This window comes from Platalea leucorodia, assembly GCF_965183815.1.
Source record: "Platalea leucorodia genome assembly, chromosome: 5".
Taxonomy (NCBI): domain Eukaryota; kingdom Metazoa; phylum Chordata; class Aves; order Pelecaniformes; family Threskiornithidae; genus Platalea; species Platalea leucorodia.
The window spans coordinates 46444357-46460799 of NC_138827.1; the positions used below are offsets into that span (position 1 = coordinate 46444357).

General features: G+C 39.8%; 1 protein-coding gene across 1 annotated transcript in view; it reads right to left on the minus strand.

Moving 5' to 3' along the window:
- The window catches only part of CRB1 (crumbs cell polarity complex component 1), a gene marked incomplete at its 3' end in the record, with an annotated part of 108176 nt that overhangs the window by 67231 nt on the left and 24502 nt on the right, over positions 1-16443 (minus strand). Inside the window, exons 2-3 of the mRNA XM_082314728.1 lie at positions 7889-8473; positions 1728-1923 (exon numbers count right to left, since the gene is read on the minus strand). Of these exons, the coding sequence (XP_082170854.1) occupies positions 1728-1923; positions 7889-8473 (781 nt within the window). The remainder of the gene's footprint in view (positions 1-1727; positions 1924-7888; positions 8474-16443) is intronic.

The window sequence follows — 16443 nt, forward strand, 5'->3', positions numbered from 1 at the left end:
CAGAGGTATCCTCTGTGCCTGCGCACACCAGGTTTTGTAGGTCCAACTAAGGCACCTTTGTAAATTGTTGAATTTAAATAAGAAATGTGCAACAATGTGAAACTGGTTTTTTTAAGAGAACAAGTTCTATTTTGTTGCGTTCATGAAACCTCACTGGAAGAATCGGTCTGAAATTTGGGAGAGAATTGGGTTTAGTGTTTGTATTTACAGCTTTAAATGTTAAATCTGTCGCCTCGCACATTTCTGTGAGAGCTGGTGGTACACGCAAAAGCCTCAGCTGTATTGTAGCATTAGTCAGAAAAGGAAAACTACTCTTTAAAGACTACAATTCTTCATTTAACCCGAAAAATACACAAAAGGAAGGAAATTGCTAGGCACCCTTCTGTTTTGAATTGCTTTGTTGTCCAACCCTTTTCATCATGTAACAAATGTGGAAAAAGCTCCAATAGTTCTCCAGATATCCTGCAGCATTACAAGCCAATTAAAATTACTCTTACATGTACCTCAGCTTTAAAAGCTAGGAGAAAAATGAGTAGGATTAAGTCTGGATGAGCATCCCAGTTGCTCACCTCATGCATGTAACCTCAAAAGGCTTGCAGGTTATTAAGTGGGTCTGCTGTGAACTAGTTGGGTGCAAGATGACCTCCCTCTCCCTGCTGTCATGCTTTGGCTACACTGGAAAATAGTAAATTGCTTTGTCCTGTTCAGAGTCATTCAGCGCTGCTGAAAAGGAGCTCCACAAGGTCAGTGCCATGTCATCACACTGTACAAAAGCTCATTCCCAGAACATGATCTCTTCCCCCTCTCATTCAAGGCAAGCATGCCTTTTGCTGACATTACTTTTGGATTGATGTTTGCAGCACTGAAATCTTCAAAACTGCTTTCTAAAAAATGGAAAATACACAGTAGAGGACAAATCTTATACTGGCAAGGGGAGCGCCTGCGTGAATACACTCGTGAACTTTTTTTTTTCTATAACATAGACTTGAACTTATACATATACATTTTCAGTTTTGGGAATCTCACGCTGAGTATGAAAAGCCAGTATTGGTGAATGAATGCCAGAGCTCTGGCTGCCTGGGCTGCGCTTGGACCTCTGTGTAGGACTATTGACATCAGGTGGAGAAACTTATTTTTCTGTTGCCTTGTATTCTATTTTTTTTTTTTTTGCTTTGTCCATGGACTGCAGGTTGTTTTGAATAAGGAGCTGTTGTCCTATATGACTTTAAAGTTCCTGACACATTTCCTAATGGTATCTATTACTATGGTTACTATTATTACAATTTTCCTCTGCCTCTCTTTTCTAATGCTTCTGTCTGTCAGTGTGGGCAGCTGCTGTTGGCAAATTCAATTTTATACTCTCTCACATCTCTCTTGGAAACTAAAGTTTGAGCATTAGAAACAGAATTCGTCTGTAAATGACAGTCCTCAGGGCCAGACAAACACCACGTTGTAAATATTTAAAGTAAAAGCACAAATGTGAAAGACATACCACTTGATCGGTCTTTGCCATAAATGTTTTGTTGTCCTGCAGGCTCTGACACCAGACTTGCATTCTTTAATTCTTTTCAAATTTAAACTGAAATCAGTGCAGGATCAAGGAGTGAAATCCACAATTTGAAATTAAATCAGGTACCTGGCAGTGCAGGCTCTCGTAGCATTCCCGTCTGCAAACAGAGGAGCTAATAGCACCTCACATTAGCATTACCCAGCTGTAGAAGACGTACCCATTGGCATCGTCTGAGCACTGTCCCCCATTGAGGCATGGCTGGCTGACGCACTCATCGATGTTGGTTTCGCAGAGGTCTCCAACGAAGCCTGGTGTGCAGGAGCAGGCAAAGCTCCCCAGGGAATCCTGGCAGGTCGCACCGTTCAGGCATGGCTGTGATGAGCACTCATCTATTTCCAGCTCACAGTTTGTACCTTCAAAAGCAAAGAAAACAAGCAAACCCCAAACTTAAAAGTACAATATTCACCTTATCTTTTTTTTTTTTTTAAGTAATTTCCTATTTTTAAAAGGTATTTCCTCCTCAATGTTCATTGCAAGACTAGTTTTTTTCAAGTCTTGGGAGAATTTACAAAAGAATAAACCAGCTGTTATTCACAAGAATAGGTAGAATAACAACTTTTTATGTTAGCTTGAACATGGGAACAGAATGAACTAATTTTCAGATTATTCAAACCATGCTACTATCATATTTATATAATACAGAAGTGACTAGTAATTTAATGACCTCAGAAGAGTCCATTTAAAGCTGCACAGTTAATTGAATTAATTGGAAAGCTGTCTATTTAGCTGTGGTTTATTGCTTAATTTTTTTTTAAGATTTAGCAATGTGTAAATAAATTGGTCTATGATGCCATGTTTGCAACAGGTCAGAATCCTGGCGCTGCTCTTAAGAGATAATTGATGGAACTAAATAAGTACTAATATTAGTTTACAGCTATTTATGATAGCTGGCAGGTTAAATATACACTCCTTTTTCTTATCTTTAGCACAGTCCAGGAGATTCTAAGAAAATTTCATAATTACTGCCTTGCAGCTCCTGCTTTGATTATTTCAGGGGTTTGTATGCTTATGCACTTATTTAGTGTTTTGAGTAATGAAGTATGATTTTTTTTAAAAATAATTTTCACCTGCCAAGTCTATTTGTTTTGGCAGCTACAGTATCAGCCACAAAACAGATGTAAAATTGCAAATTATAATGAAGAAGCTGCTTTTAAGTGGACTTCCCTGTCTTTTATTTGGCTTACCAAAGTAGCAGTAGCATTGCAAATAGTATTCAGGGGAATTTCCTACTTGAAAGAGAATTTGCAGCCCTGAGAATGGGTTCTATTTTTTATTGAGAGGTGAAGTTTTCAGTACAAGATGATGGGGCAGGCTTTCAAAAGATGGGAACAGACACGTTTTGATGATGGGTATTGTTTTAGCAATTTATTTAGGAGCTCACCTCTACTTCTTTCTTTATGCTGTTTTTGCTGGCTCTGTCCTGCTGTGAAATTTGTACATTTTAACAATATTTTTCTCAAAACACTGAGATTGCTAATATTTAGCACTGTTACTAATTTATGACTGATTACTAATTTTTTTTGACCCTTTTGTATGTAGAATATTAAAAAAAAAAAAAAATTAAAATCCATATTGTAGATAAATACCTGGAAATACCTTAAAATATCAAAACAAAATCTGAGGATGTTAGCTCATAGCTATTTTTCATTGTATTTAAACATAAAAGTGCAAGTTCATCTTTCTAGCAGTTATGAAATATTATTGCTGTAATTTTAGAGAAGATATTGTTATAGTTCCTTGAGACCACATATGGAACCCTGGATGGGTGAAGTCACCAGTCCCGTGCCTCCAGTTTGAGGTTCAGTGATTCAGCTAGCCACTACTTTCAGCGGGAGCCTGTCGCGAGACCCTAGCACAGGAATGCTCTCTTATGACTTTATGGTAATGTACATTACATCCAGATATAGTGAGCAATCCCTCTGTAGTCATTGCCCTGTGAATTCACTGTAATTGTAAACAGTGTGTTTGCAGAAGTATGTCTAGTGACCGTAAATCTGCCAGAGCTTGTTAACAGCTTACTGCGAACACTAAAAATCATGTGACAAAACAAGCCCTGTTCAACTGATCCTCAGTTCAGCCAAATTTAAAACTACAGGCCTGAGAACAGCCTGACGATTAACATGAGAACATAGTGTTGTTGTTTTGGTTCATGTCTTTAATCTATCAAGCCCAGTAACCTGCCTTCGGCAATGTTGCCTCAGAAGAAAACTTCCCTTTGTATAATGCATCCAGCCAATGCGATATGCCATGCAAACAGGAGGAATTTCTTCCTAGCCTCTACTGAATCTCCCGTCAGGCTTTCTTATATGTGAAGAAAAGAGATGAAAAGATTAGATCTGCATTTGCACCTCGGTCTAACATTCTGTCATGAATATGCTGTATGCCAAATATCATATGCCAGAAATTTAAAAAAAAGCACCAACAAGCCCTGCCATGGTTATTGCATGGGGCTACAGCATCAAGAGCAAAGGCATCACATTCTAGAGCAGGCAGAGTGTTCCAGCAGATACCAAACCGCACAAGTGGTTTAAATCGAAAGACTGGGCAGGTGGATATAAGTGATATTTATGACTTTTGCGGTTTCTTTGAAGAACTAAGATAATTTCTTATACTGCTTGCTTTTTAAACAAGTCCTACTGTGCACTTCTTTGTACAGCCCCAGTCAATAAAAAGTAAATGCAGGTGAGGATGAAAGAGATACAGCCAACTTTTTCAGACTTGCCTGCCTACAGATATATTGTAAAGTCACCTTCCGGTCAAAGATGCTAGAGCTTTTCAGGCTCAGTGTAGTTCCAGGTGGACCTGCGTGTTCTTGGTACATCTGGAAATTGGTATCCAGGTCACCCCTTCTGTCCTCCTGCGCTGTGGTGCTGTGCTCGGGCACAGCAGGTACAGAAGACTGTCCCAAAATTCCTCAATCTGTATATAGTAATCTTACATGCCATCATCTGGATGGAGAGTCAGACAGCTATCTTGGAGGCACCAGCTTTGAAAGGGCAGGAAGAGAGTTCATCAAAAACTAGATAGAGGGAAGAGTTCAGTTTCTTGGAGCAAGGCTTGTCCTTTCTTGCACACAGGTCTATACAAACCACCAGTTACCTGCGTGCATGCACAAACATAAGATGTTACAGGTCCTATAACATTGCCTTAACCAGACGCAATTGGAGGAGAACAGTGGGGCTAAATCCAATCAAGGGTTTCAGCGCTGGGAAGTTATGAACTGTGACAAGCACTCTTTGGATGTATGTGCCCTCTGCTAATCTTTATTTTGAAAACCCTTTGAAATGTGGCCAGCTCTGCTGGGATCCTCTCACATCACAGTCTTGCAGTTAGGAGTCTCAGCAGCAAGCTAATAACCTGGGCCAAATCCTCTGCTCAGGCTGGCTAGGGTGTGAGGTGGGGAGTGCTGGTTTGACACTTGAAAGCTGGGGAAGGAAACAGACCTTCCACTTTAGCAATTGCTGTTGGATGGACAATGCCATTTGCTATCTATCCACAATGATATTACCATGAGCTTGTTGGGAAGTGAGATCTGTACTTGAGGTCCTTCATCCTATGGCAGAGGCTGCTGTGCCTCTGCTTGCCCTCAAGTGCCTAAGTCTTATGACGCACCTACTCTAAATATTTGCATGGTGTACGTACTATTGCTAAGAATACCGCATGAGAACTTAAAGATCCATCAGGAATAATTTCTTCATATTGTACAGAGTTCATCCCAACTATGGTCAGACCATAGTAAAAGGCATTGCACCAAGAATGAATCTAGCCCATTGTACCTATTGTGCCTGTCACTGAAACACTTTCTCCTGCTCTTGTCTTGGGCTAAGACTGGTTTTTGGAACTGCCATGCACCCCTGATAGTTCACACTAAAATGTTCACTGGCAATGGAGGACTGGCTTCAGCTGTGTCCAGCAAGGTAATTAACGTACCTAGCTGTGGGTATTAACAGGCTCTTACACCATGCTCTGTTGGGGTGAATTAAAAGCAAGTGCAATTAGTGCAATGGAGGAAAAAACGCATTTGATTAAGTAGCCAGCAAAACTTCAACAAACCAATTGAGCTTCATTATTTAACAGCTGTGTGACACATGTCTTGTAATTAATTTCACACAGGCAGAGCATTATCATAGAAACTGCGGATTTCATGCTAAATTTTCCATTCTTTGGCTCTTGGTGCGTTCTAACCTCTTCCATTTGTGTAAGAATTATGTGTGACATTTCTCAGCTATTTTAAGAAGTGCTGCAGCATACCAATCATACAAAATAGCAGTCATAGTCCATGAAACAAGTAGCAACCGCAGCCAGTAACTCAAGCATTTGGTTAACATTACTGCTGTAGATTTACTGTACATTCTCTACCTACATATCAAGAGCTATAACCTTTTTAACATCTTAGGGAAATGAGATGAGGCTGGATGACTTCCCACAGTAATTCATGGTGTCAGGCCAGGATCATAATGGTTGGCAAGATCCCCTGACAGAGTAAATGAGGGGTTTTTATTACCTGTGGGGACACCTCAGGGCTTTAATCCAGTAATCCCTCTGCCTTGTGCATTTAGCACAACTAACAGCAAGGTGCAGAAAACAACAAAAAAGAATGCTTCTTATAAATCATTTTGTTAAGTAGCCTTTAAAAGCTGGTGTTTTACTGCTGAAGGAACAGTCCCCTACTCCTTTACAGAATTATTATGATTAGTTGCTTTGCTGCTGGAAGCAGCTTCAGAGCTGCATGTCAAAACACTGCAGCTTCTTCTGCTTTGTATTTTAGCCCTCTTCTCCTTCTTTGGCTCACTCCTCATTTCTTAACTCTGCTTGTGTGGAGCACTCAGTGACATCGCTTGACTTTTGGTGAGAGCAGAGAGCATCAGCCTGGGAAACAGCAGAATTTTGTGATGAAAGCAGAGTGACTCCAGCAGAGCAAGTTTCCTCCAGTGGTTTGTGTTGACCTAAATCTTCATTTCTTTTTGTTTGGGCTTTACTATTTTATTATTTTTTCTCTCTCTTTGTCTCTAAGGTGTATATTCTGCCTCTTTCAAACAGAGTTCCCAGGCTACAGATCCAGGCCTGGACTCCGCTAACAGTGCCAGTTAAACAAATACAGTTTCCTGAATACAACAGGAGGTCTGGGTTGAGTCTGATCATTGCAGAGTAACCATGCTGGCTGTTAATAGGTTTTTTCCTTCCTTCTGCTCTTCAGCTTTCCTCTGGTTGTGTAGTTTTCTCCTCGGCTGGCCTGGGCTCAGACACCCGCTGGCAGCAGCGGGGCGGCGGGAAGGTAACAAGCTTCCTTCAAATAACATTCTCCGTGCTCATGAGGGATATTATCCAAGGGCTGGCTTCCAACGAGTGCTGTGTCAGACACAGGAAAGCTGCTTTTTACCTCTGACTTGCCCTCCTGCATGGGGATTTGGGGATGGAGCTGTAAGCCACATCTCTTGTTTCTTATTCATCTGAATCACTTGAAGCAATAGCTGTTGTTCCACAACCCCCCCCCCCCCCCCCCCCCCCCCCCCCCCCGCTTTTGCTGTATGTTTCTTTTTTTTTCTTTGCTTACCTGACTGGCAATCTATCACTAAAATGCCTCCACTTTTCTCCTTTTAATGATTCAGTGTGCTACCTCTTGCAGTCCTACCCCTCAATACAGCTTTGAAATTTGAAGGGAGCTGTCTCCCGCAAGGATTATATGCTCTGCAGTAGAGGAAGTAAGCAAGAAAAATGACACCCGTACCTTAAAAATGAAGTCACACAAAATGGGATTATCAAAAAATGGGCAGTTTGGGAACCTGATAAGACTTTTCTTTCTATTTAACTTACATAATGCTCTAGTTGCAAATGAGTCCTCTGTTTGTGGGAAGAGCAGAGGTGAGGAAGTTAACGTGAAATGTCTAGGTTTAAGAGTACAGTTTGTCATGATTAGCAAATCAAGCAAGTCTAATTAGATCTAATTTTTAACCCTGTCAAACATGGGTTTTCTCTGAGGACCAAAAACTCTGTGTAGCACTCTGAGGACAAGCATTTTGAGAATGTTTCTTTTAAAAGGAAAGTTAACCTAGCCCTGTGACATAGCTTGATGTTCACAAAGCTGCTCTGTAGTTTTTGGTAAATGTGAGATTTCTTTAATCCTTATCTATTCAATATCAGTAGTTCACAGTGATAAGGTAACCCATAATGCACCAACAGCCACTGGTGCTGAATCTGAAGGCAAGGTGGTAATACAGATATGATTAAATAAGTGTGTGGGTGGGGCAGCTGAACTTCAAACATGAATTATGATGGTTCTCCATGACGCAAAGAAAAAGTTGTTTTAATAGTGCTTACCTGCATACCCAAATGGACAGATGCAGTCATACTGTCCTATCTGGTTGAGACACGTTGCCCCATTCAGGCATGGATCTGACACACATTCATTCACTTCCAGGTCACAGTGCTTGCCTTGGTAGCCTGGGACGCAGTAGCAGGAGTATTCATCAACCCCATCCCTGCACACTGCTCCATTGTGGCACGGTTCAGAAATGCATTCATCAAAATCCATTTCACAGAGTGTACCTGTGTATCCTGCGCTACAAAGGCAGGTAGGCCCAGCCAGGCCATTTTGGCAGGTGCCTCCATGCTCACAAGGGTTTGTGTCACATACGCTGATGGCTATTTCACAGGTAGGTCCATTATACCCAGCAGGGCACTCGCAAGCAAAGCTGAGGTTTCCAGCAGAGCTTAAACAGGTAGCGTTTTGAAGACAAGGGTTTGAGGAGCAAGGATCAGAGGTTTTATTGCAGAGTTCCTCCACACTGTCCGCTGATACATCTGCACAACGGCAAGTATCGTCTTTATGACCAGCAATGCATGTAGAGTTCTTTTGGCAAGAGTTTGACAGGCACATGGAATCATTCCTCATGCAAAGTGACTCTAGAAAGGAAACACAAAAAATCCTGAGGACTTCCACAGTACTGGGAGTAAACAAGAGTGAAAGAAGTGCAACCCTTGACGCAACTGTGTTTCAAAACCAACACCTCCAATTGTTGGCTTGTTGAGAAGAAAACAGAGCTGGTTACTGTGTGACACATATCGGTAGACTAATAAATATAAAACGAAAACAATTCCGAAAATATGAGTAGGTTGTAATTTCCTGTTCTCGCCTCTTCCAACAACCTTGTCCTGGAGTGCCAGTATTGCTTAGCACTATATTAAGAGTACAGTTGCAATAATATTGGTGGTTGTCAACAGATATCCAACAATATGGAATGCATTTAGGTATATTTAAGACAATTTGGGGTTTTTTTTACTAGAAAAAGGAGTTGAACCACATTTTTCAGTTCAATACCACTTTGTATTCTTTTGTGGTGGAAGTTTTTTGTATTGGATTTCAACAAAGCTAAATGACTCAGATGCAGTTATAGCTCAAGTGGTTCAAACCATCATGCACTTTGATTTTGACTTTCTGATTATAAATAGTAGTTTGGCAACTGTACAGCATTTCCACCACAAAGAATGTCCCAGACACCTGAGATTCAAAATAGCCCTCTGAGAGCCTTCCAGCCTCTGAGGCTGAAAGGACATGGTGAATTCAGTGTAAACATGTTCCTTACCCTCCAGGAACCGAGCTCCTGGCAGTAATTAAAGGCCACGTGGAGTTGCCTTGCTGCTGTAAAGACTGGATGACAATAACAATAGCTACTTCTCACCTCTCAGTCAAGGAGGAGCAAGCTGTTACCAGCACTGTTCATAACCCACAACTGAGAAACACTGATAGAGTTAAAGCAGTGAAAGTGGTGAAGGATGTTCTTTCTGATAAAAGAAAACAAGAATTTTGCCATGAAACTATAATTTTTAAAATGGTGATTGTCTCCATAACAAAATAAATGGCTGTATTCAGATAAGCATAGCATACCTATGCAGGTATATACCTGCTGCCTTAGATTCGGTGTTAGGCATACTAAGCAGTAGCAGGAAGGTGCCAAATACTGAGTGCCTGAGGCAGATGTGTTGACCTGGGCTGAATCCTCTGCAATCACAGCTTCACTGCCAACAATATCAAGTGAGCTAGACTAAAGCTTGTGTACTTTTATGTGTGCTATAATCAGGTCTCCCACATGCAGCACAGACACAGGTGAAGAGTGCAATGGGGTTCTATTGATCACTAAATTAATCTCATAATATCATGTTGCTTCTGTCATGACTTGCGATTGTTTTGGTATAGGTCAGTGGAAACAGTGTTAATCATCAGCACACATCCTGCAGTGTTTGGGAATTTTGTTACTCACATATAAACTGACTCAAGGCTGTGGAGATGGTAAGACCCAAAGGGGTGATTGCAAATGGATTGTTTGCTCTAGATCTCTATCTTGGTCCAAAGGTCAAGCTTTTGAATGCTGAGGACAGGCTAGTGGAAGAAATCCTGGAGTTGCCTCCAAATACAGTGCTAGTAAAATGAAACAAACAATGGCAGATCAAACCTCATAGACAATGATTAATGGAGAGAAGAAAGGCGAGTAGTTATTTACTGACATAAACCACCTAGAAGACAGGGACCATACAAATACTGACCTAAAAAGCCAAATGCATGTATAGTATTTTAATTCCTACTGATCAAATTTGAAAATTTGGTCTGGAATATAATAAGATTTCTATCCAGTACAATTTTTCCTTTTGCAACTGATTTTCACCATCTTATAAGAAATCCTGTACTATATAGTGAACATCTGAATACAATGTGACATTCCTCAAAATATGGGGGTAAAACTGTAAACAGATATTTTGAATATTGCTAGACAAAAAAATTATTTGTATCACGGGAGGGGAAAACAGCAGTCATACCTTGGCCAAGAATCTATGAAATAAAGCTGAATGTTCCTTTTGGAGAGAAGGTAGTGATTCAGAAGGGAAAGACTAGTGGGCTGGAGAATGAAAGTTGCATTAAACAATCCATATGAGAGTCCTGTAAACATCCTATTTCTTCTTTCAGTTTATACTTTTATTCTGGAGTTTTGTCTGGAAATACAAAGGGTATGTGTCTTCTACAGCAGTTACTTGAAAATGAATGGTAGAACAGTATGTTTGTGCAAACAGGGTGTTGTGGATGAGCTGAACTTCTTGGAGAAATTCAGACCCATCTACTACCAGTCTCTAATTTCTTCCTGGTTCTTGGAACGAAGATTCAGGAGGGTGGACACAATAGAGAAAAAGATGGGGCACTAAAAGAGAAGCAGTATGTAGAGATGCTTATCAATAACTGGGGCTAGACCAATGCTGATAAAGTCCTGGGACAGATCCCTGGCTGGCTGGGAAAGCATGAGGCTAGGGTTGGTCACCTGAGGATAACAAACAACCACTAGGGGATTGTCAGAGAATACAAACTGACTGATGAGGGTGCATTTTCATAATGTGTATTTTAATACATAACATAATTTAATCTGTTTTTTACCAGGAAGGGCAAGTGTAGGAAGAAAGCCTCAGAAGGCTTTACCAGCTTAGGAAAGACAGCTTAGGTAGGTATGACACTATGATAATAAATGGGGAGGTTGGAAAAGTTATCTGTGCTTCATTGTTGTGCCTTCTCACTTGAGGTATACACAGGAGCAGCAGTGCCCCTGCAAATAAAAAGCACCAATCTGAATGAACTTGATGCTCATAAATAGGTACATTTACTGAGTCAAATACCTAATCAATACTTGTTTGAACAAGTGGAACAGAGATTCATGTACTAACATCAATAGTAACAATGACATCATATTTAAAACAAAATAACAGTGGTCTTAAGGATTACATAGAAATAGTTTCTTGATTGTCTCTTTTGAGGTGTCGCATGTATAAGTAAAACCTGAGAAATATTTTTATTTGAACTATTTTTAGCTGTTGTCATGCTCATATATACCAGAGATGTAGAGGAGAGATATCTAGAGAAGGTACAATCTTTTCTTGGTAAAGATTATTTAATACCAGCTAAGATAGACCTGATTAAGAAAGCAAGCTAAACATTGATTAACAGGAGGAGAACTGGAGCCTTACTTCCTGCTCTTTGAAGGAAACCAGGACAAAAAAATAGTACTTCTGATTTAGCCTGCCTTTAAAATGACCATCCCCAAACCTGGTAACATTCAGTTTTGCACTGGGAGCAGATACTTCATCCTAATGCGGTGTCAGTTGTACTTCCCCCAGCTCACAGCTCTCGCCGACTGCAAAATTCAAGACATCGGCCATGGTGTACTGACTTGCTCCGCAGTCAGCAGTATCACGGACCTTCCCCTCCTCAACACACCATCATGTATGTTCTGGTGTCCTAGTTTACATTATTTTGTGTATTACCTATGTATTTAGTTTCTTTTCTTTCGCCTGGATAATAAAGAGCTTACGCAATCTATTAATTACAGTTAAAATGAGCAAAACTCTGTTCCTTAGGAACTTTTGCATCCCACATTTTTCTTGGGATTGCACAACTTTAAAGAGCTTTCCTTTCAGTCTGTCTACCTACTTAAAATTCATTAAAAGTGGATGTTTGAAGAAGAAGTGTTGCAAATTTGAAGAAATTAACTATGATTAAGTTAGAACGTTATCTAACTATTGTACTGTGTAAATTACAAGAGGTGAGGTCGGTTATTCAAGTGCTTCTCAAGTAGGACCACTGTGACATGAGAAGCAATTTAGTTAATTATTACTGCTTTTCCAGAGATAATTTGCATGCAACAACTCAATTTGTTGTAATGACTGTGTGTGAGAGAAACTGAAGCATTTGCCAGTCTGCAGTTTTGATAGCAACATACTAGCTTTGAGCACTGGTTAAAAAGCTTCATAGCAATCTGAGTCAGTAATAGTGGATGGAATATGAGAGAAGAGGAAAGAAAGCCGTGAAAGCACAGCCCCTAGTGAAGGCAACCAATTTGTCTTCAAGGTGACACTACAATAGGAGAAACATGAAACAGAAAACCTTTCCTGGATTTTTTTTTTTAACTAGTATCTTAATTTCAACTCCTCTGGCTTTTATAAAACAAATTTCTTATGCAGAAATTGCCGGTGGATAATCCAATAAATCCAATACTCCCTAGAGGATGCTTTTGTCTGGTTTGTACTACAAGTTTACAGTGAAGCAATAAAGTTTTTGGAGTTTTATCTTCATTCTGATGCGCTGTGCCATGTTTTTTATTATTTGTATAGTTCTTGAGGAACACAAGAGTTCTGAAGGTCTTAGCAGAGATGTAATCACTGTTGAGTTTTAGCTTACTTGTGATTTAAAGGCTAGGACCAAGACTTTTTGTTAGGGTGCTATAGAATAGTTTTGCCCCAGCAGCAAAACTGCATCTTCAAAAGATGATCATCAAACGCTATGCAGTTATCATAGTGTGGTTATCAGATGGTATGCAGTTCACCAGGACATTCCCATGATTTTTTTGAGAAAAGTCCTGTTCCTAAATGAGGTGAGTGCTTCAGAAAATCCTTGGATCCTGGACTGCTAGTTAAAGCACCATTTTCCACCTATTTGAGACAAGTTATTTACACTGCCTCCCTTCCTGCCCCATGGAAACTCAGTTTCCCTGCTGCTCTGGAGTGATGTGGAAGGATGGATTTGGGAACCCATTGAGCTACTGAGAACTATGTGGAAACGAGAGAGGAAGAAGATCACAGCATGTGGAAGCTGAACTCCCCCATGCTCTGCGATGTGATGTGGCAGGGTATGGTGGTGTCTGATGCAAAGGCTGGCTCAGTTTGGGCTCACGGTTGAAGAATATTCTCTATTACATTTGCAGAAAGAGGGCGGAAATGTTTCAGTGTTTTGGGGGGCTTGATTTTTTGTAAGGTTGCGGAGGGATAACCTGAAAAGGCCTCATGTTCTAGCTGAGATACACAGAGGAGTTGTTTTCATTCTTAAGCAATTAAGGTCACTTCAGCAGTGACTTGTTCTGACAGAGAGTCTTAAAACTTGTATGTAACATTAGAAAAATGGAAGCAAACTGCCAATCACTTTGGACTTACACTGACTGACACTTGAGGTAATTATCAGTCTCTTTATAAACACTGGTACATTAATCTAGTTATGAGAGGAATTAGTGCCAAGCATTTTACCCCGTAGTTAAATCCTTTTGATGCATATGAGATGTTTGGCAGTAAAATTCTTTGCAGTAAAGCTTGCCATCTACTGGCAAATCGTCAGTACTACCAGAAACATGTCAATACCTGCAGCTTTTAAAAGAGTTGGCACAAATTATTAAACATAAGAAATGCTGAGATAGAGCCAGTTTTTTTCCTCTTGGATAAGCTTACTTAAATCCATTAAAGTGTTGTCGTCAGTGTATTAATAATCGAGCTTCTATAACTAATCAGCACTAAAAATGTGTGATTTTGGTCTGGTAAAGACTTCTTACTGATCAGAAACCACTTAAGTGATACAAAGCAATTTGAGTGTTGGAAGTGCATTACAATGAGCATAGGAGGGGAAAATTAAATTAGTTGGAAAGTTAACATAAACAGGGCAAGAGTTTTGAAAGGGCCAAAGCAATTTGGCACAGATCTTCTGACTCCTGATATGGAAACTAGTGTTCCTCAGTAAAGCAGGTAATTTTGAAGGACCTCATCCTTATATCTTTCCTGACAATTTGGTTGGATTTTTTTTGTTTTGAATCAGAGAGCTAGAAAGTTCATGTGTGCTTTTCAAAATATTCTGTTATCTTAAGTTGATAAAATAAAAAATAAAGTAAATTGATGATCCCCCGTTCTGAGAATCTGATTAGCAATCTTAGCCATACAAAGTCCACAAACAAAACCTAGCAAACTGTGTTGGGTTGCTTGTGGCAGGAATGTTTTTCAGCAAAGACTTGTTCTTTCTGGTCACGACTCTCCCTACAAGTTGGTGAAATATCATGATCAGCAGCAGAATTTAAAATCAAATTTCAATCACTGCTAAACACATTGTTATAAACTGGAGTTCACTTGACTGTGGTCATGCCTGCACTTTGCTAATCATCTCATCATGCCTGGAGGCTGCTTGTAATTTGCAATGCTATTCTTCAAATGTGCCTTCTTCCCCTGAAGGAGGACTCTAAGCTTCACAGAAGCTCTCAACGCTAACAGCTTCAGGGTCTTTTACATATGCTGCAGAGATTTTCTGACCTTCTTAACAGAGCCAGTCCATTTTCTAGGGAAAAAAAAAAAAATCTATGAGAAGATAGAGAACTTCTCAATACCCATATAGTCATCAACACTGATGAGTTTACTGTGCTTTGAGGAGGGCTTCTTTCTTTTTTTTGCTTTTTTTTATTTTTAACAAAGAGTTATTACTTCACATGTTTGAATTAAAACTAGGAAGCTACACCAGCTAATACAGATAAAGCAGTTCACAGCAAAATCTGACTTTTTATTAACTCATACATTTTGTAAAGAAATGGATAGCAAAAAACCAATATGCTGGTCTATGAGTTGAGAAATGAAACTTTAAAAATACTCCTACGAAAAAAATGATCAAATTACAACAGCCAAAAAAAGTGTTCTTTGTTTTAAAAACAAACAAACAAACAAACAACAACAACCCAGAAAATGTATGTTGGGTGGGGGCTTTTTTTGGTTTTAATTTGCTAAAATAGCTTATACAATTGACATCTTGGTTGTGGTCAGGCACTAGAAAGATAAAATTTCATTGAGATAATTGAAGGAACCATTGCTTCTCTTAGTGCTATTACTTCAGTCTGTCTTCTGTTGACTCAACAACGGCATATAGCATTTGTTCACAACTGAAGGCTTACATTATGATCAAATAAGCTCACTAAAGAAGTCATGGGATAACATGACAGTAGCAAGGGTTTAGATAGCCCAGTGTCTGGAGTTAGAAGCAAGAACCTTCCATGCTTGTGTTCATTCCTTGTTTAAAACTTGCCCCTGGGATTTTAAAACAAGTGTGCGAATCTGTGTTACTAAAATATCAAGCTCTGTGACTTTAGTGAGATCTTGAAATAATTAGCATTTAACTGGAAATATTAAAATATTGCCTGAGGCATTTAGTGCTGTATTGAAGAGTGCTTGGCTTTGGTATAACCAGGCATATCTCAGTTTATCTGCAGTGCACCATGACACAGAAAATACAGTTCATCACTATGACAATAACTTCCTTGCAAAGACAGCCTTAGAAAGTTGTGGGTGTGCATATATATTCAATCTTGATGTATCCTGAAGAACTAGGGAAGAGATGAGCACAGCTGCATAATCAAAAGTGACAGAGATTGGGAGCAGATACCTTCACTGTGGACTGAAAGGCAGAGATGCCGTTCGTGGACCAGCATTTGACAGATGGGGAAGAAAAGGACATGAAATCATGCCATTCTGGATAAAACAAAACCAGGTAAGGGGCTATCTTAGCCCTCCAAATAGCTTTTCCATCAAGATTCTCTGTGAATAGATAATTTCAGTTTTTCCACACAGTTGTGATTGCCAGACTAAAGCCTCAAACTTCCTAAACATTGCACTAATGCTAGTTCACCCCTTCCCTGCCCATCTCCCAAAACATTTGTCTACCATCTTAATTATTTAATGTAATGAGCAGCTTGTAGTTAACTGTGGTGCCATTTCTCCTTTGCAAGCTTCACCTGGGACAGAAGCACTAGCCCCAGGACCTGACCTGCTCTATCCACAGCTGGAATTATTACTCAATCTGGTCAATGAAAAAGCGTACCTTGGGAAGGCATGAACAAACTTTTGCCAAAGCAAGCACTTGTTGTCGTGTCCACAAATATTATGGTCATAAAGGGTTAATCCTGAGTCTTTAACTTCAATTGTGTGTCCAAAACATCCTAGCATGTTGTTATAGAAACCACTTTCAGGCTTTAAATCTTGAATCACAATTATTACCATAGTAACCACCACTGCACACAGGCAGAAAAGAAAAAAGGCGGTTACAC